The sequence below is a fragment of the Tympanuchus pallidicinctus genome, unplaced genomic scaffold (assembly GCF_026119805.1).
Source record: "Tympanuchus pallidicinctus isolate F22 unplaced genomic scaffold, pur_lepc_1.0 scaffold2, whole genome shotgun sequence".
In the NCBI taxonomy this organism is placed as follows: Eukaryota; Metazoa; Chordata; class Aves; order Galliformes; family Phasianidae; genus Tympanuchus; species Tympanuchus pallidicinctus.
The window spans coordinates 40,444,966-40,472,215 of NW_026294721.1; the positions used below are offsets into that span (position 1 = coordinate 40,444,966).

The 27,250-nt window shown below is 45.9% G+C and overlaps 2 protein-coding genes and 1 long non-coding RNA gene across 8 annotated transcripts in view; 1 reads left to right on the top strand and 2 right to left on the bottom strand.

The window, feature by feature from the left end:
• The window catches only part of SHROOM3 (shroom family member 3), an 83,109-nt gene extending 71,510 nt beyond the window's left edge, over positions 1-11,599 (top strand). For 5 of the 6 annotated variants that reach the window (XM_052681883.1, XM_052681884.1, XM_052681881.1 and 2 more), the window contains 5 exons: positions 2,508-3,407; positions 4,450-4,965; positions 5,707-5,857; positions 9,699-9,971; positions 10,599-11,599. In XM_052681883.1, the coding sequence (XP_052537843.1) occupies positions 2,508-3,407; positions 4,450-4,965; positions 5,707-5,857; positions 9,699-9,971; positions 10,599-10,958 (2,200 nt within the window). In that variant the 3' untranslated portion in view covers positions 10,959-11,599. The remainder of the gene's footprint in view (positions 1-2,507; positions 3,408-4,449; positions 4,966-5,706; positions 5,858-9,698; positions 9,972-10,598) is intronic. The other variant, XM_052681882.1, reaches the window with a different exon arrangement.
• Positions 11,600-12,889: 1,290 nt separating this feature from the next.
• LOC128080073 (uncharacterized) lies at positions 12,890-20,191 on the bottom strand. The gene is made up of 2 exons (XR_008206480.1): positions 18,160-20,191; positions 12,890-15,309 (listed from the first exon to the last, which is right to left on the bottom strand). It is a non-coding gene; the product is annotated as an uncharacterized LOC128080073 (long non-coding RNA).
• Positions 20,192-20,839: 648 nt separating this feature from the next.
• Positions 20,840-23,326, bottom strand: LOC128080072 (16 kDa beta-galactoside-binding lectin). Its single transcript, XM_052681887.1, has 4 exons — positions 23,218-23,326; positions 21,795-21,874; positions 21,500-21,671; positions 20,840-21,045 (listed from the first exon to the last, which is right to left on the bottom strand). Exons 1-4 carry the CDS (start codon positions 23,224-23,226, stop codon positions 20,902-20,904), a joined length of 405 nt encoding a protein of 134 aa, XP_052537847.1. The 5' UTR covers positions 23,227-23,326; the 3' UTR covers positions 20,840-20,901.
• Positions 23,327-27,250: the final 3,924 nt, after the last annotated feature.

Here is a 27,250-nt window from a genome sequence, read left to right on the forward strand (position 1 = left end):
GAGCTTGGAGTGGACTAAGTAAGAGTGGGCAGGATTTTTGAAAGCAAAAGTGTTCTGATACTGTGTTCCTGAGGTGAGAAGAAGTTTTGCAGTTAAGTCTCAGTGGGAACAAGATATGAATCCTCTGCAAAATTATAAGGACATGTAAACTAGATCCTTAGCCATATTCAGGAGGAATTCTGCTATCAGGATAACATTGAACCTTCTCCTACTCTGGTGTGAGTATATCACAGTCTGGGTAAAACAGGATTACTGCAACATCTTTAATCCATCTCTTAAAAGATGCAAATCCTTTTCTGTCAGCTATTTTTTAGCCAGTCCTCTTATGTATAACCATCACCATCCTATCTTTGCTTGCATCATACTGCATGCACATGCCCTTCTGGAGAGTCAGTACCAGGCACTTCTAGGTTCCCTTGGAACACAACCATTTAATGTGATGAAGAGGAGATAGGACCATCTGTACCATCTCTCTTGATCAAGGGGGAAAATTATCAGATGGTCAGCTTACACAAATGAGCATTTGGTCTTGTCACACATGCTGCATAACTTATGCTCTATGCTACTGATCTACTCTGCAGGTGTCACACAATAGCTGGCTCATAAGCACTGCTAGGAATGATTGTTGCTCCACCAGTTTTAGAACCCACAGTTGCCTCCACAGTAGGAGAGATCTTTAAATTAGAGAATTACCATCTGGTGTTTCTGACAAATACTGAGCATCTTAAAAGAATACACATTGCTACTGTCCAGGAACCACAGACAATACCAAGAGTATTCTGTCTGGGAAGCTGCCCTCAGGCAAAGGCTGCCAAACTCTGTTCCCAGTTACACCAGAATTAAGCCAGAACGACCCATGTCTTTGTTAGAGTTGTTTTTAATTTGTACCAGCGTGCCTGGGAACAAATTTGGGCCCCAAGTCTCAAACATGATGGGCTGGAAGTAAGTGTAAGACTGCTTGAACAATGTGTCTCGAGAACAGAAAATGCGTTGGCAGTACAGCTTTGTTGTGTTTTATTGTTTTATGGTCTGGCCTCATGTTTTTAGGCCATCTTCTCTTGCATCTTCTAGTGCTATTATTACAACTCATTTTGTTTTCCAACTAAATAACCGTACAAGCAAGTAGGTTTGACTACATATTCTGAGCAGGATCTTTGCTTCAGAGGCCAGACCCTGTTTCTTAGGCTTACATGATTATCTGTTAAAAGATAAGGAAAGAATAATATAATCTTCTTTGTTTGCAACCATAACATGTGCTTGAAGAATGTTGTGATTTTTTTTGTAACAACTGCAAGCGTAAGTGGAACTCTTTTACCTAATGGAATCCCAACATTTGTAAGAGCTTTTTAAATTTTTCTATGAAGTCAAAGTAGCACATTTTTACTTCACTTTTTTTTTTTAATAAAAAGAGTGCAATCTTTACAATAGTACTTCCCAAAGGGAGCAAATAACGTGATGGGATTTTTTTGGTCCATAACGTGGAAATTCATAGAATCAAGGAGTCATAGAATGGCCTGGGTTGAAAAGGACTTCAAAGATCATCTGGTTTCAACCCCCTGCTATGTGCAGGGCCATTAACCACCAGACCAGGCTGCCCAGAGCCACATCCAACCTGGCCTTGAATGCCTCCAGGGATGGGGTATCCACAATCTCCTTGGGCAGCCTGTTCCAGAGTGTCACCACCCTCTGTGTGAAGAACTTCCTCCTAATATCAACCTAAACCTCCCTGTCTCAGTTTAAAACCATCTCCCCTTCTCCTATTGCTATCAACCCATGTAAACAGTCATGCCCCTTCCTGTTTATAAGCTCCCTTCAAATATTGGAAGGCCACAATGAGGTCTCCCCAGAGCCTTCTCTTCTCCAACCTAAACAAGCCCAGTTCCCTCAACTTTTGTTCACAGGAGAGGTGCTCCAGCCCTCAGATCATCTTAGTGGTCCTCCCTGTTCCAAGAGCTCTGCATCTTTCTTGTGCTGGGGTCCCCAGGCCTGGACACAGTACTCCAGACTAATTGTCAAACTTTACAGCAATTGATGTAGTCTTATGGTAGACTGTGTCATATATATGTCCATTGTCTGATGGTAGACTATGTCAAATAATTTTCCTTATTGCATTCACTACCTGTGCCTCTCCCCTTTATCTGTAATAAACAGAATCCAAATGAGACTGAAGGGAAGCAAGGCAATCAGATTTTTCCAAGACTTTTTTTCTACTGAGTTTTTGCTGTGATGCTCACTGTGTGTGTGCACAGATCTGTGTGGTCTGGCTCACACTGAAAATTGTAGGAGATGGTGAGTGGGAGTGGATCTGGCTTAGTGTCCCTAGAGCTAGTAGACTGCATTTACCTCTGCATTTCAAAATCATGACTGAACGTCATGTGGGATTAGCAGGCACTGACTCAGGCCTCCAGAATGGTTGCCTAATTTGATCTCTAAGCAGGTGTACAGTAGCTTTTCCTGATCCTTGATTAATTGTTAAACCTTAAGTGGTCTATCTCTTGTTTTTGTAGGTCTTTCAGCAAGAAAGAAAGAAGCCACTCAGAAAAAATGACATTTACAAGTTATTATCCCCATCCACACCACATCAGTGAGATTGGCACTGGGTCTTCCGCACTGACCGAGAACCATAAGGTCTCAGAACTTTGCAGACAAGATGGCAGGAGTTCTGCATTTGTTCCATCTCCAACAGAGGCAAGGAGTCACTATCCTGAGCAAAAGCAAGGCTTTAAATCCACGTTCCTCATTCCTTCTGCATCTAGCCAGTCCTCCCCTAGCACACCTGCCTCCGACTTGCAGGCCACAGGTGATGGCCAGGCTCTGAGACAGCACCATGCCAAACAAGATGCTTTTCCTTTTGGGGGCAGCAGTACTGCTCAGGCACCGTCTTCGGATGCTGTTCAGGATAGGTCCGTCGAGGCTCCTGAAGAGGAGATTGTATGCAGAAGGAAAGCAGGGCTGCTGCAAAGATCCCTCCCACACAGAGTGATGTGGGCTCACTCAGTCAAAGACAACAGCTTGCCACATGCTGTGGTGCCTCCTCCAGCAGATGGGCCAAAGTTCTCCCACAGGTGGCAGTCCCTCCCAACACAGAGCAGCACTTCCTCTGACCCAGAGACTCCTTCTCCCCAGGCGACAACTCACCTCCGGATCTCAGAGTCGTGCCTGCAGCTCACGCCTCCACCGCTGCTGCAGGATGATGAAGACGATGAGGTGTTCATCATGCCTTCCCAGCCTGCTGTCACTGCTCCGGCCTTCTCACCCCCACAGCCGCCCCATTCTCTTCCTGAGTTGAGCTCTTGCACTTCTGCGAATGGCACGGAGGAATTCCCACCTCCTTCCCCACCAACTGCACTTGAGGAATACGGGGCAGCTGGAGACACGTCCACCAGGCTCACAGAGGACAAAGTGAGGTAAGGGAGAGCTATCACACAGCATCTCGGGCACTGTAGGGCCATATACAGTAAGATATGTGGGGCTCTAGCCAAATGTGACTGACCTCCACAGCTTGGCATTCTGCAACAATCCACCCACAGCTGCTAGCCGAGTGTGAAGCTTTGCAGGGGATTGCACCGATTATAAGGGGAGAGGGACAGACAGACAGACTCACTGCCCCAGGATTTTGTTAGCTGCCAAGAGCATTGTTAAGTGATATGGACAGGACAGGTCACAAAGAATGAAGGCTAAAAGCTTTGTGTCCATCAGCAGATACACTGACAGGTGTGTAGTGGGCAAGGCAAAGAGGGTTGTAAGTGAGAAAATATCCTGCATGCTTCCTGCAATTACTGTATGGATTTCAGTGGGGTTTCTTCTCACACACCAGCATGAAGAGTAAGAATAGTTGCTTACTTTTTCCAGTTACTGTTTTCTGAGAGAAAAGTATGAAAATTCACGTTTTTCCAAACTGTTAGAATTCCCAGAATACACTTTATATCTGGCACAAAACACTCTGTTACAAAACGGCAACCATGTGCCAAGAAGTGACAGCACTAATATGTCACAGTAACACTGTATAGTGCATTTGTCCTGAAGGATTGGGGTAGGGGCTAGGTGCCCAGCGATTTAACTCGGCACAACTTCCCTTACTATCAAGGAGGAAAGAGGGATTCTTCCTCCAGGGAAGAATCTGGCTAGGGCTTTCTTAACATGAAAAGGCCGTATCAAGTGTGGACTGCTCAGGCTGGCATTCCCAAGTGGTGAGACTCAGTGTCTCCCATGAGCACAAAACAAACTGACACTCACTGGTGCTTTCTATGGTGGAATGACAAAATGGCAGCATCCAGATTGAGGGAATGGAATGCTTCTGGTGCCAGTAGCTTCACAGTGTGGGCAAAGTAAGAGACAGAAATGAATGTGTGAGAAGGAAAACTTACTTGTCTTAGGCTTTCATCATGTGTTCACAAACATCCTGTGTGGTAAGTTTATCTTCATCTCACAGAATTTTTCTGTCCATAGCAGCTTCAAAAGCTTTTCCAAAGCCCTGGCCAAGAGGGAGATAACAGGGTTGGGCACGAATGTCAGTGAAAATAATTGGTCCTTCTCACCATCTTTATCAAAGAGGACTAGTTCTTCACCTGCTGTGGATAAGCAGCGCCAATCAGCTACTTCTGAAGGGCCTCAAAGCTCTAATGGAGAACCCGCAACTCAACCTGAGGGCAACCAGAGAGAACCAGCAGTTATCACCACAGAGTCAGAAAATAGTGGTGCAGACTCTGGGACACTCAACACATGTCCTCCAATGAAGACAAAGAAAAAAAGCCCAGAGGATATTAAGTCAGAGGCTTTAGCAAAAGAGATTGTCCATAAAGACAAGTCTCTGGCTGATATCCTGGATCCTGACTCCAAAATGAAGACAACCATGGACTTAATGGAGGGGCTTTTCCCCAGTGGAACCAGCTTGCTGAAGGAGAACAACATGAAAAGGAAGATGACACAGAAGAAAGCTAGCAGGACAGTAGCAGAAGATAACACGTAAGCACTGTTCATTGTGATTGTGGTTAACTTTGCAGCAGAATTCGCTGCTTCCTTGCTTTAAGGGATGAGCTTGTGCAGAATATGTCCTAATCATTGTAGATAGACAGTGGCAGAAGGTGAGTTTCTCTGATCCCAGGAGCGAGGATTGGCAGGGCATTTTTGAATGACTTTTCTCATCAGTTCTTCTGTAGATGAGCTCATTTCTCCAGGATGCATTAGAAAACAATGCTGAACTTGATAGTGGGGCAGGAAATGAGCCATGTCAAGTGTGAGAGTAAAATCAGGACCATAACAGTGGTGGGAAAAAGATAATGAGGGGCCTAGTTTGGGAAGGAGAGGTGGGTGTGCCTGATTGCAACCAGATGCAAAGACCAGTCCACGTCCTGCAGTGTGACTACTCAAAGAAACAGACTCCCAGCTGGAGAACTAGCTGCAGAACTGCACAGAAATAAGTTGTAATGCTTGATGCCAGTCTAATCATCACCAGCTGAGCTGTGCTGATTTATCTACAGCAAAGATCTGGCCCTGTTTAGAGCTGTTAGCCAGTCTGTATTTAAACAGAGTAGTGGTGCACAGGAGAGACGAAAGCAGTTGACGTGCACCCTCTGCTGCTGAGAATCCGCTATTTCCTTTGTGGTTAATACCAAGGGGGTACTGAAGAGGGAGTGCTAGAAGACCGTGGATCTAGGCGTGGCAGATAGGCTCATACTGAACTCCTTTTTCTTCACTGTGATGTAGGAAAGAAGAAAAGGAAGCTCCTGTAACTATGGTCACCTGCCCTGCTTATTATAATGTTTCAGCACCCAAAGCAGAACTACTGAATAAAATCAAAGATTTGCCAGAAGTAGGGGAGGAGGAGGAGGATTTGTTGGACATCAACGAGAAGAAGGTAAATTCAAAGCACACATCACCACTTCCTAGTTACATTCATGAAGTAATTACAAACCCTAGAGTAAAGTGCATTTCTATTTGAATTCAGCATTTGGCTGATACAGCCCCAAAGTGCATGGAAGCTGGATGCATTTAGGCTACTTGAGAAGCTTCGTTACAATGATCCAGAGAGCAAAGCGGGCTAATCTGACTGCATGTTTGAGTACAAATCATGCACAACTATGAAGATGGCCTGTATTGTGCCAAAGGCTGAGTATATAGGTTGTAAGAGGCAGTCACTGCCTCACAGCAAGACAGAAAAAGGCAGAAGTGGAGTGACCTCAGTAAGGACATGTTGGCTTAGAAATAGGAATGTAGTCCTGCTAGTTACTGCACCATCTTTCTGGACAAAGTTTCACCCTATGGTTTTCGTCCTGGCAGCTCACCCATTTCACCTGTTGTCTGCACACACCACTTCCAGAAAAACGTTGGTTACTCCTTTTCACCACACCTTTTTGTTTCACTAATGTTCAGGAAACTGCACTCCTCGGCAATTCAGTCAGCACAACCTTGATGTGATGACTTGGGTAGGGAGTGGGAGAGCAGGGCAGGGAAGCAGGATACATTTTGCTCTTGTGCTGCAGCTATGTTTCACTGTCCCCTGAGCTTCTTGCTTTAAGTTTGGGTACTCCATCTTCCAGGGCTTTTGCAGGGCTCCCTAATTTGCCCCTGTAGTGTCTCCTATCGGTTACTTGCTAATTACAGATATGTTGTGAAGCTCACAAATTCCAAGGAGCCGCACGCAGGTACTTGCATGTCTGTGTTTCTCTTTACACAAGTCCTATCTTCACGTCAAAAGCACCCAGACCTGCCTGTAAACATAAAACATTAGATGTTGCTGTGGACAAAGTGACACAGCTCATAGTTCATGCTGTTTGTACAAAGAGCAGAGATTAAACAAACTGAAGGATGAAAATATTTATGCAAGTCTCATGCTGTAAACAGAGTTCTTTATTTTTCCTGCACTGAAATCAGGCACAGATTTAAAGAAAGGGTCCCAAACCTCATCTCTCAGAGCATGGGAAATTCATGTGTCTCTAGGACAGTTTCACATTTTCTCTCTAGATGCCCACTCCTACGCCAAGCGTAAAAGTGCAGAAGATGTGAGACTGTGTAGTTTGGGAGTATGCAGTTTATCCTGCAGTTCTGACATGGAGAGGTTACCTCTCTTCTTAGCATTGCTTTACCATTTCTTTTCTTACACTTTTTTGCTAAGCAAAAGTTGCTTCCTTCCAGGCTTTAATACAGTGATACCCAGAATGAGAACTCCATCTAACACAAGAGCAGTGAGTGAGTAGATGAGCCTTAGTTGGTGGAGTGTTTGGGATGCAGGCAGGACCTCACTGAGCCTTTAGGGAACTATGGTCTAAGATGCACTTGCTGTGCTTGCCAGTACAAATACGTGTGATTTCACAGATATTTAGTGCATGATGGTGCATATGTCACCAGTTAAAAGCACCTGACAAAGGCCATAGCCTGCCATGCTTATAGTACACAATCAACTCAATTGACTTCAAGCCCAGCTGCCTGCTCATACCAACCTGAAAGGTAAGAAGTAGTGAACACGAGAAGAGTGCTTCTCCAAGGGAACTCTGAAAGCATCTCACAGGCTTACAGGGAGATGTGTGCCTACCTCTGGAAGACAAGTCTCAAAGATGTCATTTGCATGGAAAAATAGAAATAGATAGGAGTGACCAGGCCCATCCAGCATGTTTGTTCATGTTCTGTATGAAATATCATGTATGAAATTTCATTTGCATAGGTGTTATCTGGGAAGGCAGCTAATCTGAGAGGTGATTCTGATAAACTAAACTCATTTCCATTGTAAACATGCAAAGGGACTGGGTTGGTGTTTGGGATTGTAGGAGAGTCTCTGATTAATGAACACGAAGTAGTCCCCATCCAGCTCCCAGACCTTCAGAAAAAAGGTACATCGCTCCCGACAGACATGTGGCCTCCTGCTAGCAAGGGCAGGAGAGCAGGCCTGCATGTTCTGCAGAGCTTCTGCAGCAGGGAGGAGTGACTGCCAGCTCTCAGCAATTCAGGCCTCCTGAAAGCCTGCTGAGGTTAATGCCAGACTTTGTGTCCACTGTACAGAATCCTGAGACAGGGTTTTCTTCCCTGCCACTGTAGTTGTTGAGATTGGCTCCATCCCTCTGCTCCTCAGGAGCTCTTAATCTAGAAGTCAATTGATAAGGATCTCAGATCTTTCTTCTGGGAATGACACTGGCATCTTAGGCAAAGGGGAGGGCAAGTGCTGGTTCTCCCTGGATCCTACCTGTCGTAGTAAGGAGAGAATCCATACAAAGGAATTGCAGCTATCCCTTATCCTAGCAGGTGGGATCTCTCCCACTGAACGCTCCATTAAGAAATGGCATGAGTTACCAGTCAATCCAGCATAGACCTGCAACCCAACATTTGTTCTAGAGAATATGCTCGCATGTTATTAAGCTTTGGCATATATGAGGAAGCTGCTAGTGGACTGTAATGTGGCCAGAAAAGCACAGGCTCCAGAAGATGCACAGAGTGTACCATCTAGTGGTGTCTGCCTCAACATTACCATTTGCTTCAAAAGCACCCCAAGCCTGACCTGGATTTAAAGATACCCTTTCTTCTGAAAAAACCAACACTTTTCTGTTTGAAATTACCAGCAGTTTTGATGGAAAGAAGGCTGTGTTAGTAAACTTTGAGAAAATACTTTCAAACAATGTTGTGATCTGCTTCTATTTTGTCCTGCAATGTTAGTATGCTGAGTAGATTAGCATACATAGAAGAAACTAAGCATAACCCATCCCTTACATCAAGAGCTTTTCCTGCACTACACTGTCACTTCCAACTGAATAGAGGCAAGAACTGCAAGCCTCAGGCCACAGACTTCTGCTTTTGCATACGTCTTTCTCCTAAATCCTAACTGAAGTTTCTATCTCCAGTACACCTGCAGCACAGCTGCTTCTGGAGTAGCTGAACCCTGGAGACCTCCTTTTCTTCAGCAGTGAAACAGTTGCCTTTACTGTTACAAAATGCATGTGCTTTGTATTTCATGGATCTGACACTAAGTACATTTAGAGCATCTTCCGTACAAGTGCTTTTCTGGTGCGTCTCAGTTTAAGGCAGGGTCTGCACAGCCAGTGCAGAGATATCATCATGCTGATGATGTCTCCTCGGTGAGGGCTGAATTTGAGGCTTGCATCTAAACACTGAGGCAGCCAAATAAGGAGCAGTCAGCACTTTCAGGGTACTGCAAGAGGGGGAAGTGTCCTTCTTTCTTACTAAGTATGTAACCGCACATACCAGTTCAGTTTCCTGTCATGTCATTAATAATACTGCTTAAATTCATTTATCTAGTGGTTGTTTTGTGCAATTCTGGGTCTTACAACATGTAACATCTCAAGAAACTTCAGGCTGGGGCAGGGAGCTATAAGATGCAGCATATGTGGTCAGTGTTCTTTTTATCCAGAGTCTTAAAAGAATATTTTGAAGGAAAGTACATACAATTTCAGATACGTGTAGCTGGATATGAGAATATGGCACACCAAATTGGATGTCTCTTTTGAAGATGTTCATGATGATAGAACAAATATATCTTCATGTAATCTTACCAGGTTATCAGATTCAGATCATCACCTGAATGTGGAAATTCAGAGTGTTCTCTGTTCCCTTCTGGCTGTCGTCTTTGTCAGCTGCTACTGACTTGACCTTGCTCCTCATGAACTGTAACCATATCCTCTTGCTCTCATCATCCAAATGAACTCTGTGATCATGGTAATGACCAGCGTGGCAATGTGTTTCCCTTCTGACAGGCTGAGCTCATCGGGAGCTTGACCCACAAACTGGAAATCCTGAAGGAAGCAAAGGAAGGCTTACTTGCAGACATCAAAATGAATAATGCTCTCGGAGAGGAGGTGGAGCTGTTGATCAGCGAGCTATGCAAACCAAACGAGTTTGACAAATACAAGATGTTCATCGGCGACTTGGATAAGGTGGTGAACCTCTTGCTTTCTCTCTCAGGACGCCTGGCCCGGGTAGAGAATGTTCTCAGTAGCCTAGGGGAAAATGCCAACAGTGAAGAGCGGGTACGTATCTGTACAACTGTGGCCTCTTGGCCTTTCTCCGCTGTAACAGTCAAAAGATCCTGCTTCTATAAGCTCAAAGACAGGTGCCTCACTGATTCTGCACGAGCCAGAGCGAACATGGTTCTGTCCCTAGGAATCTTGGTTCACATTCGCACAAGTGTCTCAGATCCTGTGGCTTTTATCTCCAAACAATGTCTGTGTTTGGCACAGCATGTCTGTGACCAGCATGTGGAAGAAAGGCTGCATGGTATTCTGTATTGTGAAGTAACAACTGCCTTTTACTTCAGTTGAAGACACATTTTAGCATTTTTTGGGTGGTTGTAAGAGACAGAGCCAGATTTTCCTGGCAGTCGCTGCTTTTGAGTAAGTTTTACTGATTTTCTTGGGGTCCTTTCTACCCCACATTGATCAGAGCATTCATATTCACATTTAGTGGGATTCACATTTAGCCCACAATGAGTAATTCATCCTCCTTCCGCAGGCTCCTGGCTGCGCGTCTGGGAACTTAGCAGCCAAGTTGCCTCACCAAGAGGTGGCAAATTTGGTGTCAGGGGCAGAAGAGGGGGGGATCAGTGAGTATCAGTGATAGTGCTGCTAATACTGAAGTGCTCTCTCTGGTGTGTACAGAGCTCTCTGAATGAGAAGAGGAAACTGCTGGCTGGCCAGCATGAGGATGCCCGGGAATTGAAGGAAAACCTCGACCGTCGAGAACGGGTGGTTTTGGAGATCCTGGGCAACTACCTCTCTGAGGAACAGCTCCAGGACTACCAGCACTTTGTAAAGATGAAGTCTGCACTCCTCATAGAGCAACGAGAGCTAGATGATAAAATCAAACTGGGTCAGGAGCAGCTCAAGTGCCTGATGGAAAGCCTCCCCACAGACTTCACGCCCAGGGATGCAACAGCAGCAGCTGCCCTAGCTGCAGCACTTGCTACCTCTGCTGGAGTCAATGGTAAAACACTTCCAGCAGTCTCATCCTCACTTTAACCTTTCCCATGTGGACCTGGGGCAAAGTCTTCCTGCTTGAGTCTATTTAATCCAAATACTGTGCAGATGGCTCTCTACAGTGACTGTGAACAGAGACAGGTTTAAAACCAGATTTCGGTGAAGGAAACAAATAGCAATAATAAGGGTTTTATTTTTCTTTCCTTCCACCACTGCTTCCTGGAAACTTAAATCACTCTGGGGGGAACGAAACTCAATTGTGTCTCCTCCTAACAGAGATGAGGAAGACTCTCAAGAGAATTAAACATGTTACTTTTAATAAAAGAAAATCACGTCCTCTCTTTCCTGCTTTTCCTGCCTACCTGGCATCTCATTAAATAATGAAGGATCTAAAAGAATGAAGCCTTAAAAATAAAACCAACCCATTCTACTGAACGTTATTGATATTTATATTTTTTAAAGAACAAGGTGATGTGTAAGTTTTTGTACATACTCTAATCAGTTACTTGATTCTACTTTGTTCTGTATGTAGAAAAGACATTTAATTTTGTATTTTGTGAAAACTTTAACAAAAAGAGGGAACCCCAAAGATAGTGATGCATTAGCCTGGAACATCTCTTTGTGGTTTTGTTGTTATTGTTTGTTGTTTTTTTTTTTAATATAATAAAAGGCTACCAGAAGAAGTTTCAACCTGTTTCAACACACACTGAAGATAACTAGTCAGTGTCCATATGAGGGACATCTTGGCCAGAAAAGCACAATCCTTCCACCTCAGTACCTTGTGATCCAATGATTCTCAAGTTTGAATTTGCTTTTTTGAGAGCTTGCATCTCAGGAGTTAATGTAAAGTAATTAATCCTGCTCTGTACTCAGTGTGGAAGTTTGAGGTGGAGTCTGTCTTTGTTCTAACTAATCCAGCTCATCATCTGTGTTACTGTTGCAGCTTGAATGCATTTCTGCGACATGTGAGAGGGATCTCTAATGACATTATTTATAGAACTGTATTTCTGAAGGGGAGATGTACACTAGGATTATTTTCACACAGTAGTATCTCATTTGTCTGAATCCGTTCCATTAGAAACTTACAAGCTACAAGAAGCATTAACTTGAAATCCTACTGTAAGGACTATTGGATTATTTCCTAATCAGTCCAGACTGGAATAACTAAATTTGCCCGACTATATCATTTTACCAAGTGCTGAAGGATTGCTGCCAGTTGGCATTCAGCAAAGCAGACTGGGGCAGACTCCGTTTTTCTGTATATTTCTATCCTCTCTAATGAGCTGTGTTGCCATTTAAATGATGTGGCCACAAGCTGCCTGAAAAATTCACCACTGCAACTGATAAATCAGACTCAGGTTGTCTCTTTCCTAAGCTTGCAGAGATTTCCAGCTGTAGTAGGGATTCAAGCATCTTTTTTCTCCAGAAGATTGCACTATTCATCTTGCCACCAGGAGCAGAGCAGAAATTTTAGTTGTGTAGCTTTAAGTCCATTCATTATGAATGCCAGCTCCAGCACATGTCTGAAAATTACAGCATTCATTGCTTTGAAAGCCAGTTTTAAAGCTCCATTTGTATTTTTGAATAGCTCGTGTAGCTCTACCACAGGCAGCTTGGCAGGCTGAAAAATTTACCAGTGCCTTCCTGTCGTATAAAGCATCAATTCTCCAATACCCAAAATAAAATCTACCTGGTATTTTAATGCTTTGTGAAGAAGTAAGCCAGATACCTGCAATGACAGCAAACATATCCTTTTTACTAATGAGCTTACATGCTGCTCAGGCTTATACAGCGTTTTATAAGAACCCCAAGCAGGGAAACTGATTTTTTATACCTTAATAGCTGAATCAAAAAATTGAAAGTATTTTGGAGGTACTCAAGAATGATTCTTTGTTTGGGAGGATTTCAGGAAAACAGTAGGGGGAGCTGTTTCCAGCCAATGCGATCATTTAATTTTTTCTAAAAAAAAAAATAAATAAATAAATAGAAACCTTCACAATTCCTTTAATTTATTGTATTTGAAAATTGTGTTCATTTGATTTTTTTAAAGCCATCCTTTCATCCTGCACTTACCAAAATCAGTCAAAATGACTGGCAAATCTGACAGGCTTTTGTGAACAGTCTGGGATCAGCAACAGGGCCTTTTCTACGTGGCATGTTCTTTACTGAGAAAGAAAGCCCTGCAGCTTTCCCTCAGGTCAGGAAGAGCCTCCCAGCTAAGCAGGGTCTGCCTGTGTGCTGCAGGAACCAGTCCCCATTTCAGGGGCAGCATGCTGCACTGCAAGCAGCAAAGCTACCTTTGCCCACAAGTGCTGTGGGCAGCAACAAGACTTTCTCAGTATGCTGGTGTTATGCTTGCAAGTCAAGTATTTCTGAGCAGTGGGCCATCAGCCAGCCTTGTGGTGGTGGTATATAAGACTTTACTAAATAGTGTGAAGAACTATTTCTTTTGTAGAGTTTCCAGCTAAAAAGTTTGAACCTTAACAGGATTCATGGGTTTGCAAGAAATTTAGCTATTTGGCTTGGCTTTGTGGTCTGCTAAGTTCTACATGTGTTCCCACTGTGCGCACAAGCATCAGCAAATGAGGCAGGTGGTAGTTATTTTACATTTTTGTAACAGCTAAGATCTTCAAATGAAGAATGAATTAAAGTTTATATTTCTTTATCATTAGAGAAACAATCTTTGCATAAAAAGATTGCCATAACTGCTGGGTTTGAGAGCTTGGCAGAAGCACATCTTGATGTATATTTGAAGGTAACCAAGCATTGGCCAAGCCAGTAGATCTACTTCTTGGTGCCTTCAGCAAAATGTTCATTACTCCTTATCCCACCTTGCTTTTCTCTCATATTCCTAGAACTGGAGTATAACAGAAGCTTAGTTCACAGAACGGTGCCGTAATTTCATGGAACAGTAGTAGAGCAAGCAGAATTGTACAGCTTTGTCTAGTCCTTTTACATTCACTGAAACAAACCTGAGTTTTGAATCGGACTATATGAGATTTTCAGATCTGAACCTATAGCTACTTGGCTTCAGTAACAAAAAAAACCCCAGCAAGCTAGATACAGGAAGCATGATTTGCATTGCTGTCTCTTCCCTACAATGTAGTGACTTAATGCCTTGTGTATATAAGAACTGGAGTATTTCTCCTTGCAGTTACAGCAGGGGCTGAGCTTTAGAGCACTCAAATGATCCAAAAATCATAGAATCTTTAGAGTTCAAAGGGAACTCTGAGGGCCATCCAGTCCAACTCCCCTGCAATGACAGGGGCACCACATCATGTTGCCCAGGGTTTTATCCAGCCTCACCTTGAAAGTCTCCGGGCAAATCTTGCAACAAACAGTGCTTCTCAGTGGAAGAGCATCTAGGCTAGAAATGGGCATTATTTTTATTTGGGATACTGAAATGGAATGCTGTACTGTGGGTGCATGGTTTTGCCAGCCTGCCCTCTGTAGAACAAGAGTGGAAGAAACTCAGCCCAGAGTACTTGGGTCAGACACCTTCTCCAAATTCTGGAGAAGTCTCTTCAGACCACAAACTGGAAGAATCCTGCAGTAGCTACCTAGTTTGTTCAGCTGGCAGTAGCCAATGCCTGACACGGGGTGAACAGCCTTACTTCTCTAGTTTGAGGCAAATCCTAGTAAGGACAAAGCAGTAGCATTTCTGACATAAGCTGCTAGTCCAGTGTTAAAGCTAGTTGTATAAAAACTATAGGACACCTCATTGCTGGCAGTGTTACGTTTGCACATTACAGTTAGGAAGACAGCATTTTACCTAGTGCTGTCTTACAGGGAATGTAGATCTCCAATTCTGCTTATTTCTTTCCTCTGTCTTTCCAGTTGAGAGTACACTTATTTGCCTCCCAGGGATGCTACTGTATGATGTGCTGTATGACAAAAGAAGGCAATGACAATGCCTTCTATGCCTTCTAATGGGACAGAGGAACAATAGAGCAATAGCAGGTAACAAAGAAAGAAAAATTAGCTCATTCCTTCCAGCAACCAGGGACAGCTCAAGAAGAGTACAATCCAGAGAGAGACTGTTCCCTCAGCTGCTAGCCCTTGAATGAGGGTGAGGAGGGGTGGATCCAAGCTTTTTCTCTTCCATTCACTCAGGTGCAAGCAGTGGATTAGCTACACCTTCTCGCCTGGAGCTCAACCATTGGATCAGGCTGTGATCTGGCAGTTCCGCTGCATCTGCCTTCCCCATATTCTTTATCCTCACTCTCAGTCAGAATCTCACTTATGGGGGAAAATTCCTGTTTACCTAGTGCTAACTGGCTTTCACCTTTGAGACCTATCAGAAAAGTCACAGGGAAGAGAGTGGGGCATAATTTTTCCTGAGTTAGTGTTCCTGAAACTGTTATCTTCAATTTCCAGCCAATGTATGAGGAACCTGTTAGAAAAAAAGAAGAAAAAAGAAAAAGCAGGTGTAAATCAGTGTTGCCTCACAGAATTTTTTCTGGCCTTTGAAAGTAATCAGACTTCATTGCTGTCACTGCACCCAGGCCTGGCATGAGAAAAAGGAAAAAGATGGAGACATGCACTGCGATGCTGTCTGTGCAGTGAGGGATGCTGAAGCAGCTCTTAGTGTGTCCTCACATGCTTTCAGCAACGTGATGCTCCTGCAGTCTGCTTGGCTGTGCAGTTCCATGTGATGTAATACCCTGTGAAGATCTACTCATCCGAATTGCAATTTGCTTTTTTTTCCTTTTTAACAGAGCCCTTGGGCCATCGATGGTCACAAGGAATTCATGTCAGATGCTTTCCTCGAGACTAAATCTAATAAGCAGTGTTTACGTACTAGGGTCTGTTGGTTGTAAGTTTACACACAAGATCTTTTGTGATGGTTGCCTATTATAAAACCTATCACAGAGTGCTAGAACAGTCCACATGTCAGGCCTGATCCATCATATAGCTCAGTCTCTGACATGCTTGTTTAGAGTGGTGAAGAAAAAGAAGCAAGCAAACCAACTCAGGTAGCATTTCATAGAAACTCCATGTAATTCTTGAAGATTAGCACACTGACTTGCTTGCAAAATGGAAAATGTGAGAGTTTTTCATTGGAGAGTCTGTGTTTCAGATCAGTAAGAGGAGACTGGGGGCATATCTGGAGATGTCATCCCTGGGTTTGGCCAGGTTAAATTCACATAAGAGCTGGTTCTTCCCTTATGTTCACTGATTTTGACTGTGGGTGGCATTATGGGTTGGCTGCATTCCTATAGGACTGTAGCTTGTCTCTGCAGCCTTCAGTTAATGTAAATGCAGTGATGTATGCTACCTACAAACTACAAGGCTCTTCTAACAATACATTATTGAACAAACATGTTACGTGACTGAAGATGTTTTTTGTGGCCAGAGTGGTCTCTGAGCAGGAGATGGTCCCTTCTACCCATTCAGCCAGGCTCTGCTGTCACTCTGCAGTACAAACTGAAGAAAACCTGCCATGCACAGGGCTGCCAGCTCAGGCTGCCCAGAGCCCCATCTAACCTGGCCTTGAATGCTTCCAGGGATGGGGCACCCACAGCCTCTCTGGGCAGCTGTGCAGTGCCTCGCTGCCCTCTGAGTAAATTTCCTCCTAACATCAAACCTATATCTGTCCCCTTTTCAATTAAAACCATTCCCCCTTGTCCCTGTGAAAAATGTTGGTCTTCATTTGTGAAGAATGGCTGACTGCTCTCAGCACATCTGCCTGAGTTTCTTTAGGCATTAGGAAAAAAAACCCACAATTGTTCTTCATGCTCCAAAGAGAAGTTGTACACTGGAGCCCACTAGCTTTTTTCTCTGTGATTTGCAACTGGAGACCATGCCTTCCTGTCAGGGTTGCCCAGGATTTCTAATGCAAGTCACTGTGGCACAGGCATTAAGTTGAGCTGAAATAAGAACATTAGTTTAAAAAAGTAATTAAAAGCACAATATTTTTTAAGAGAAAAAAGCATGGTGGGAGATTTTGAAGGAAGTAACAGCTTTCTGCAGGTGTCCGTTCCTTGCCCAGGCCAGTTCAGTGTGGTGAGGCGCTGACTGTGGGCAGAAGGCGGGAAGGCGCCATTTTGCCTCATGGTGCCCCCAGGCACAGCTGCCCTAACAGGCACTCTGTCACTTCATCATTCTGCAAAATGGAGGGATGCAGTACCCAGCTGTGCCAAAATCTCAAAAAGCAATAGAGGGGCTTGCTGCCCACCCCTCCGGTGTGTTTTTACCACTAGCGCCCGTGAGGTAACTGAGGACGGTGTTCTCAGGGTGTCTGGCCAGCAGCCTGCAGGCAGTGCGCTACTGGGAGACGTTCACATCGCTCTGGAGCCTGCTGACAAATGTGAGTGTGTACATATTTTTATTTCTCACCACGGAGGAAGGCTTTGCAGCCTGCACCTGTCTGCTTGCACCCACTGTGGAACAACTAGGAAGGAGTTGAAGGGAAGGAAATACGTTGCAGCTTAGCAGAGAGCAGGGGTTTGGTTTCCACAAGGGAGGGTCTTCACGTGTGGGGAACATGGTCGTGCCCATGTCCAGGGCTGTCAACACAGTGTGCTGGCACAGAGGTGGCAGCCAGGTGCTTGCCATATCCCTTGAGAAATGCTTAGACAACCATCATGGTACAAAAAAGGGGAATTGTGTAACAAAAGTCTCCAGTACTCAGCCTCAGAAAGGGGAGCAGTTATCAGGCAATGCAGCTTACAGTTTGAGACTGAATTTCTAAAAGTAAATGAGTGGTAGAATTTCTCACTGACTTGTAAAGATCAGGAGCAGGGCCATGGAAACAGGAGATGGGCAGTTAAAGAACAAACATAGCTGTCAGTATACCCAGTACTTGGCCAAGAACTGACTGGAGATCACTTTCTCATTTTGCTGAACACATGCCAGTTGCATTCTTATAAATCTGTTGTTGGAAAGAAACAAATTCCACCTATTTTTGCTGTAAAGACATAAGCTAAAAGAGAACCCAACTGTCTCCTCATGCCCTACCACAACCTGGACTGCCCATTGGCTTCCTCAGCTTTTCCCCATTTCTAGGTGCAGTGACCTGCAGCTGTCTTTTGAGGCTGTGTTGGAGAGGGTTATATGCATGCTTGCGTAGCTACAAAGTCAGTTGGGTGGCCTATTTCTGTCAAGCAATGTTAGTGCAAACAACTCAGGAAAGTCATTTTTGAGAAGACAAAGCTGGCTGATGGTCTGTCTTTCCCATCACTACTCTTTCAGGCCCTGCACAGAATGTTGAACATTTGTTTTAAGTGAGGTGATAATGTACATCACTTATTCTGTGTTCATATAGCAGTCTCACAACTGTTTTCCAGTGTCTTCAAGGTCCCTTTATCCCTCTCCATGATGCTGTAAGGCAAGAAAGTGCTACAGCTTTGATTCCTGGTGAAAATACAGGAATGGAAGCTGACTTGAACACAGCAAACTTAAAGGATTCAGCAGAAGCAGGGGTCAGGGTTTTCCTCCACCTCCTGATCTCAGTGCCTGGACAACTGTAGGCTCTTGGTTCCCCTGGGAAGTGTTGCTGGACTGAAAGACTGGCAACAGGCTTGGCAGGATTTAAATAAAAAAGGCACACTCTTAGGCCATGCCGGCTGTGCTTTTCTGCTCCTCCCCAGAGCAAGCAGGGCTCAGGTTCCCAAGGATACTGGAAAAGCCAAGTGTGCCATGCATTTCAAGGAAGGCTTACTTAGCAGGAACAAGACATTTTACATTCACCGGTATCTTCTATCTGCAGCACGGCATGTCATACTTGTTTTCCTGGTCTTTCTAACAGAGGTGAAATCTTGTAACTTTAGACTTGACACTTCATGTTTATTCTGCATTTTTACCAGCATCACTTGTAGGACCAGGAGCATTTATAGATCTGGGATGCGGGAGAACAAAAGGAAGTACTGGTAAAGACTTTCTTCCTCCTTTTTCTCCTGTGGTCTCTTCAGTTAGAAAGCAGCATAAGCCTAACTAGGCTGAGGAAAGTATAGGAGGGGGACAGCTCCCATTTGTACTTTGAGCCTACCTGGAAATGAGAACTTAACAGGCAAAAAGCAAGATCACCTTTACTCTTGTCCATGCTGACAGACACATACCTCCCCTAACTGGAGTAGCCAGCAGGCAGGGGAACCAGCTTTAAGGCCCGCATCCCTCTGTGAACTAAGGGCTTTGTACTTCTGATAGTTTGAATACCTTATGATTTACTAAATCTTCAGACATTAAATGACAGGAAATAAGGGAAACAAAACAAAAGCCATTTTTTCCTCACTCTCCCACCAAAAATTATCAGTAACCTTAAAACAAACAAACAGAAAGCCCACCAAACCTCAAGATTTACTTGATAGGGCAAAGCGTGAGCCTTTCTATGGTTCTATGTAATGCAGTATATGCAGGACCAAAATTCTAAGTACCATTATCTGTGCTTCTGTCCAGTTCAGAAGAGGTAGTCCCACAGCATAACCATGCTTCTGCAGTGCAGAGAGACATGTGCTACCTGTACCCTGCTCCCACAAAGGACAGTGGTTGTAGCAGCCCCTTCTACACCTTCCCACCATATGCAGAGTAGAAATTTTTGCTGAACTTGGTCAGTGCAGCAGAGCCTTCTGGTGGATGTTCTCCAGACACACATACTGCCCTGGAAGAGATAAGTGCCCATAAAGCATCCTGCTCATTTGCACACTGCCAGTCCCTCACAGTCATGAGCTACATCAGATCTGAAGGCTAAATAGGAGGAGCTGCATCACCATATCTATGCCCACAAGGTAACTGGCAAGACATAGCTATGGCCCATATCCTTCTGACCTTCATGATTGAGTTTCCAGGAAACAGAGAGAAAGGGCTATCAATAAAGCCACCTCCAAAGCAAGCCACCTCACAGATTCCTCAGTTCTGGGGCAGCTGCCACAGTACAGCCAGGCCAGCCTCCCCATAAAAGGCATTCAAATGGCTCAAATACTCTGCAGAGGCTTACTCCCTTTCCCCGGCAGCTGGCCTGGCTACTCAGCTGTTCCAAATAACAGCAAATACAGCCTGGACCATAACAGCCCTGTTGTCAGAGTTTAGCCAACAGGGATCAAATTTCACCACTTCAGCAGTATTTGGCCAACTGCAGCACCTCACACCAGCACAGCTGTGACAGCCACAGGGCCAGCCCCACACCTAGGCTTCTCACACTCAGTGGGCAGGGATCCATTCTCTCTCATTAGGTTCTCAAACACTATGGCAAGTCCTGTCTGGACATAGCTAGCAGGCAGCTTGGGAATATCTGTAGCAGGCACACTCCAAGGCATTGCATGAGCAGAGCAAGAGGTTTCAAGAGGAAGAGACAATTCACTAGTTGTGCTTAGTGCATTCAGGATCCAATACTTCCAGTATCCCTACCTGCCACATAACTAAGCCAGTGACTGCATCACAGGGTCTCTGACGGCATCAAGACCACAGCTTGTGAAGTGGCAGAGATGCCTCAGGTCTTGCCCTTCACTCCTGTCTCTTCCCCACCACATGCAGTTCACTGAATTTGCCTGCTCTTTAGCGCCAGCCTGCAACATGTCAAACCATTTTCTTAGAGAGCAGAGCTTTCTGCAAAAGCACAAGCCATGCCCTGTATCTCTCCAGCAAGGAGGATGGAGTAGCACTGCCTGGACAGGGATGACACAAGGCATGCCTAAAACATACTTGTTAGAGCTTTTCTGTCACAGCAGCCTGGGACTAACTCCAGAATCTGGGAAGCAAACAACCAGAGACCACTCACTGCAGCAAACAGGGTTAAAGGAGAACCTATTGCTACAGGAGCTTAGGTCACAGTAGGTTATACTTTGCCAGCTGTGTGGACCAGCTCAACAGCAGCTGCAAGGCAGCAGTGTAGATGAGTATATAGGTGGACACATACCCTTTCCCACTGCCCATCCCCATAGCACACACAAGCAAGCAGATTAGAGCAGGAAACAGCAGAGAAAGCAGCCATGGCAAGTTTGGGTTTATTTCACTATGCAGGGGAAAAGAAAAAAACAAGCTGTAGCAGTTAGCTGAACTTAATAGCTTTCACTTTAAAGTCACCCTCCACAGCCAGATATTGAATTTTCTCCATGCCCAGCCGATTGGGAAACTCAAACTCCACTTCAGGCACCTTCACCTTGACCTCCGCTGCATCGAAGGAGATACAGATCTGTAAGGAACCACAAAAAGGAAGGCTAGCACATCACGGGTCACAAGGCAGGCTCCCTTCTTCCTGCACAGTGGGTGCAAGGCAGTTGAGATGTCCACAGGTGGTGAAGGCAATGCCTGCTAGCTCAGTGCAGAAGTGAAAGGATGAAACTGGTTTGCTCTGCCTAAGCTTCTGCAACTAAGGGACAAGGTAGATCCATCTGAATCACAGGTCAGTGTTTTAATTGCTCTTACTTGCACACCTTACAGAGCAAGGCCAGAGTGGGGCACTGAATACAGCTGAGCTGTTGGGCATTGACTCAGACCAATCCAGGCAGTTGGTCAGCTGCAGGTCTCTTCCCTTGCCTAGCTCCCTTTCCATACCTGCCCCTTCTCCACCTGGTAGCATTAGAAAAGTTGCCCTCAGCCCACCAGTACATTGTGTCAGGGCCTTACACAGACCTCTGGCACCTCACCTCAACCTTGTCGCCATGCTGAAAGGGGAAGTCAGCCTTCCTGTCCTCCTCACCCCACATGCCATCCTCCTTCGAGTTGCACACAACAGTGTTGACATCCCCGTGGCAGTCAAAGCGAGGGTTGAAATGAAGCATGAGGGTGCTGCTGTCCTTCCCTATATTCACAGAAAACCTGGGGAGATGGAAAGGCAGTGGTGAGGAAATGCCCAGCTACCAAGTGCCAACAGGCTGAACCCAGTAGGAGCTCTGTCAGCCCCTGAGAAGGCAGGAGCCTCCAAACCATCTCTTCACTCACCCTTTGGCATCAGATGGGATCTTCCCTTTGACCTTGACACATTCTCCAGGCTGTACATCCAGCTGGGTAACAACCAATCCCTGTAGGACCAAACCACAGGGCTCAGCGTCCCAACGGCAGCCCGCCAGCCCTGCCTGGTGTGAGGCATAAACCAGATCCCACAGACCCAAAGGCCTTTGTCATTCAGTGCTAGAGCCAGGGTTGCACCAGCCATGCTGCCTCAGCCACTTGCCGGAGAATACAGGTCACAGTCACCAGTCCTGTGCTGTCACCCCACTGAGCAGCACAAACTCATGGGGAAGTAGTTTTAACCACTGCAATGAGGACAGGGGTGGACTGAGCTGCTGATCGACCAGCTGCTACAAAGGACAGCCTCACAATGAAGCTTGCACCTTTCACTTAGCAGCAGCCATCAGCACAGAATTAATAGCAGTTAGCTTTTGTAACAGTGTCCCCCCACTCCAGGCAGATCTCCACACTACAGGGGCCACCCAAAATATCTGCTGGTTTAACCTAGAGCTTTGTGCACAGAGGAGTTAGTAGAGCCTGCTTCTGACTGCAGCCCAGCAGAGCCAAGCACACACACTTAGGGAAGCTCCTACGGGGATGAAGAGGGATTGATGCCACACCTGGAGCCAGATTATTCACTTCTCCAGCCACACACCCCCAAAATAGCAAGTAGAATCCCCACCTCCTTCAACTAAGAAGAAGATGTTGTTGGTGCGGTTCGGTTTAACCCAAACCATGCTTCAGTGCCCGTGTTTCCAGGCCCAGCTGCAATAGTGCGGAGCCCAACCACATGGCAGATAAGATAGGGAAATGAACTTGCATTTGGTTACTTTACTTATGTGGGCTGGTTCTTCTTGCACAACCAGTGGCCAGTAGCTGTGGGCTGCTCCAGAGCTCTTTGAGACAGTCACTCAACCAAAACAGTGTGAGACTTCATGCCTGCTCACTGCCGTGAGCAAGGAAGAGGCTAATGGGATCAGGTCCCCACAGCCACTGAACAGCTCATCACTACAGCACTATTTCATGGCTCTGTTTGTGGTACAGTCGAAAGAATAGGCATGGTGCCAGCATAGGGTCAGCACACACAGCCCTCCTTCCTTCTGCCGTTATACAAACTTGCATGGCCCTGGACCCAAAATACATTTTTCGAGAAGGAAAAATTAAAGAAAGAAAGGATATTCAAACTGTAAGCTGCAGATGATCTCAAAACTTTAAAATAAAACATGAATTAAAACAGCTTCTCTACTTAAATATCACACTAGAAAAGAAACACAGCCAGTCGGCCCTAGCTGTTCCTCCCACAGCCTCGTATCAGCCCAGCATTTCCTCTCGCCTAATCCTTGCCTCCTCCTCCCCCTGGCACCGACCCAGAACCCACAGGCAGCCACCCCCAAATCTTGCCTGGGGCACTCACTTGCTCCATGCTGCAGATGCCCCAAGCCCCTGCTCCACAGCCAACGTGACTCAGCGCTCGGCTCCAGCAGCTTAAATCACTTGGGCAGGACCATCACATGATGGGGGGGTGCGAGGGGGGGGACAAGAAGGGGATCAGTTTCAGCTGTCTGGGAGCTGGAGCTTTTCCAGCCATTTAAAGTAGGCAGTGGGAGATTGTGATTGATATTGTTCTTTGTGGGCAGGATGTGTGTGATTTTTGAAGCCAGTGATTGTTTGCTTCTGCATGATCCTAGAAATCCTTCCTGTAAGCCCTTTTAGCTGCTAGGCAGCAGTGTATGTTGGCTCTCATCCCATGGCTCTGTGCCTGCAGTGAGGTGGCTGCTTTTTGTTAGGTGATCCCTGCCTGAAATCTGGGTTGGAGTCCTCATGTTACTGTTCCCAGCTTCTGAGAGTACGTGTGTGCTAACACTCAGGCGCAGCCTTGTGCTTGCAAAGGGCAGTTGGGAGCTCCTGGGTATGAAACGTCGCTGCCTGCAGTTCAGTGCAACCTAACTGTTTGTGGCAATGCCAGTGGTTGAAAGTATCTCTAAGTTAGTGCTGTATGTGTGGGGCGCTGCTTGGTGTGAGAACTCAGGCTGCAGTGTTTGAGAAGCAGCATGATCCCACTGGTTCCGTTCCAGACTCTAGAGGGAAAAAGAGAAACACTCTGTTGGCAGATGGAGAGGCAGGACCGAGGCTGTTCTAGCGGGTCCCCACTACCTGCTCTGCCGGATCCTTTGTGCCTCAGTTTCCCTCCTGCAGGACATGATGTTAGTGGCATACAGCTTCACAGCTCTGCTTGCAAAACTGCAGTCAGAGCTTTGTAGAGAGGCAGCATGTTACCTGGTTGGGCCTTGGCTGGCCTGTGAGATACATATCTGTGGATAGTGCCAGGAAAGGCTGCTTCTGGCTGAATAGCAAAGGAGACACACTGCCCTGCAGGAGGCTGTGGAACCTTCAGCAGATTGTGCTTGCTGGTACACCAACAGCACCCCAACTCCTGACACTACCCTGCCCCAAATATCTGTGCACCCATTCCTGAACATTCACGTGGCATTTCAACAGCCTGTATGACTCTGGGCCAGTCAAAGCTCAGCTGCATTTTCAGCTACAAAGTCACAAGCCTGAATTGGAGCCCTGCAACTGGAATGTATAAAAGAGGGCAAAATGCTGACTAAAGGTACCAGAGGAAAAATCCCATGTGTCCTCTGGCCTCCAGATAACTCTCTGGCTATCCAATATTTATGCAAGGGCCACGCAGAAGCCAGGAGGTAACTGCTAGCACAGAGCCAGAGCCTATAGCAAACAGCACCAGGGCAGGCTCCAGCACAGACGGCCCTGAGCAAGCCAAAGAAATTCCACCTTAAGCTTACCCCAGTTCCTAGCATGATGTTAACGGGATCAATCACGTGTTGGAGAGAGGCTTTAGTCGCCTCCTTTCCACGCTTGTGTACAGCTGTTGCCCTGCTGGCTGCCACGTGTGAGGGGTTGAGCAAATTTTGTTTGGTCGGTTGGGTTTTTGTGTTTGTGTTCCATTCAGCTTTGCGAAACCCCTGGAGATTTCTCCTCCTTTCAGTGCTGCAGCGTTTATTCTGGAGACTGAACTGCTGGCAAGTGGGGCTTTAGTGTTGTCCATTCCAATTCCCCTTCTGAAATGCACGTTTTGTGAGTTGCTTTTCTGGCCTGGTGTGTCCTACTCTGGTCCTTTTGTTCAGATAGTGATGTATCTGTCTAATAATACAGAAACTGCACTGTCAGCTTTCCTTGAGCACTCTGCACTGGCAGCCAGGCTGTGTTAGCAGCAAATCCTTAGGCCTTGCCCCATGCAATACTAAGGGCTGGGAGCAGGGCTGGGAGCTGGGCTGAAAAGCTGTGCAGAGAAAAAAGATCTGGGGGTGTTAGTTGAATCCAGCTGAACACAAGCCAGCAGTGTGCCCAGGTGGCCAAGAAGGCCAATGACATCCTGGCTTGTATCAGAAATGGTGCAATCAGCAAGAGCAGGGAGGTGATCATCCCTGTGTACACAGAGCTGGTGAGCTGCCCCTTGAGTGCTCAGTTGTGCTCAGTTTTCAGCCCTTTCAGCTACAAAGAAGGGCAACAAAGCTGTGAAAGATCAGGAGCACAAGTCTTATAGAGAGTGGCTGAGGGAACTGGGATTGTTTAGTCTGGAGAAGAGGTTCAGGGGAGACCTTGTGGCTCTATACAATCCCCAGGAAGGAGGCTGTGGCTGGATGGGGGTCTGCCTCTTCTCCCTGATAACAGTGATAGGACAGAACATAATGGCCTCAAGTTGTGCTGGGAAGGTTCAGGTTGGATATTAGGAAACGTTTCTTCTCTAAAGGAGTGGTGATGCGGTGGTACAGGCTGCCCAGGGAGGTGGGGCAGTCACCATCCCTGAAGACGTTCAAGAAATGTGGAGATGTGGCACTGAGGAACACGGTCAGTGAGCATGGTGGGGATGGCTTGGGGGTTGGACTGGATGGTCTTAGATATCTCTCCAACCTTAATGAATTAGAGCACCAACCTTATGAATTAGAGCACTGACAGTTTTACACTTTGCAAAGTCAGCCCAACTTTAGTCTGAGATACCAGTGCTGAGATGCCCAATTCATGGGCATCTCATGGGGTACTCAAGAGGCATCTCATGGGCAACTCGTGGGATTGCCATGCATGCAGGCCCTTAGAGCTCCTGCTATCTGCTAATTTTTGGGGAGGAGGTGCGCTGCCAAGCAGCTGTGGCAGAGGCAGGGAGAGGCAGTCATCTCCTGCTCTTTTAGAGGGTGATACCTGGAGGAGTTTTCTCAGGGCGGTTAATTAAGGGTGTCCTCCCAGCAGCCGGGCCTGGAGGCTCACTCTTGAGAGCAGGAGGCCCTGCCAGCACCCAGTGTCCAGCCCCAGCTCTTAGTTTCTCACTTCATTCATACAGACTGGAGGCAGAAAACTGGCCAGTCTGATTTTCTCCTAACAGTCTCCAAAAATCCCCCAGATTTGCTTTAAAAGATAAATGCCAAACAGATGCAGCATGCTGATTATTGCTCTTTTTAATCTTCTGCGAGAGAAAATACACCCTAGCCCTTGGCGAGTCCTCTCTCTGGCTAATGACTCACATCATTAAAAATTGCATGCTACAGGAAAACACTGATTTTGGTGGGGCTGAGCACCCAACTACATCCAGCTCTGCGAAAGACAAAGCTTTCCTGGGTATTTCTTCTGAGGAAAGGCTGTGCAGGAGGAGGGGCTGAAGGCCCAGGCCACTGAAGATGCTTGCTGGGGCTGCACAGCCACATACCACTGCAGCAATTTATTCCAGGTCGCTTCCGGATTTCAGCTTCCCCTCTATTAAAAGGGAAGCACCTCTATTCTAAGTTAATTAGAAAGTAAGTTAATTATAAAGAATGTCTTGCACTTTCTCACCGAGCGATGAAAGGATTTTGCTGATCTCTTCAGTGGGACTTTAAGTAAGCCCCAACATATTTATTCCCCTCATTACCACTGACTCCAGCTGACCATCCCTACGTTCATCTCTTGGTGGAGCAGATCCAATGAGAGTGCATTGCTCTCCGCCTAGAACTGCGGCTTTGTCATTTGAGGTTCATTTCACTTTACCTTACAAACATGCAAATGGCAAACACCTCCTCAGCACTTATTTCTGCAGCTCTGAGGAGCTGCTCACATTTGCTCATTTCAGGTCCCTAATACCCTGAGCTCACTTATGAATCCAGCACTGTTATGCTGCACCTCCCCCTGCTGGGCCACCCTTTTCCCCATTTCTTACCACTTCAGGGTACAAGATGCACGTTACACAAGACAAACCCAGTCAATTCTCTAAGCAAGTGTTTTCTAGAGGTCCGTCAACTCTGACAATTTGTGGTATTTATTTATAATAGTGTTACCTTTTCACTTATGTCAGCTATGGCCACGTTGCAAACTTTTACAATAGGGATTGCACCCTAAAACACTTCTTCCCTGGGATACCTCAGAAGACAGCAGCACTTCCCACGCATTACACATAG

What these genes read in the sequence shown, in the direction of transcription:
- LOC128080072 (XM_052681887.1), bottom strand. An exon ending in ATCCCATCTGATGCCAAAGG is followed by an intron (nt 21,672 to 21,794) that starts GTGAGTGAAGAG and finishes CCATCTCCCCAG; the next exon opens with GTTTTCTGTGAATATAGGGA. An exon ending in AGCATGGCGACAAGGTTGAG is followed by an intron (nt 21,046 to 21,499) that starts GTGAGGTGCCAG and finishes GGTTCCTTACAG; the next exon opens with ATCTGTATCTCCTTCGATGC.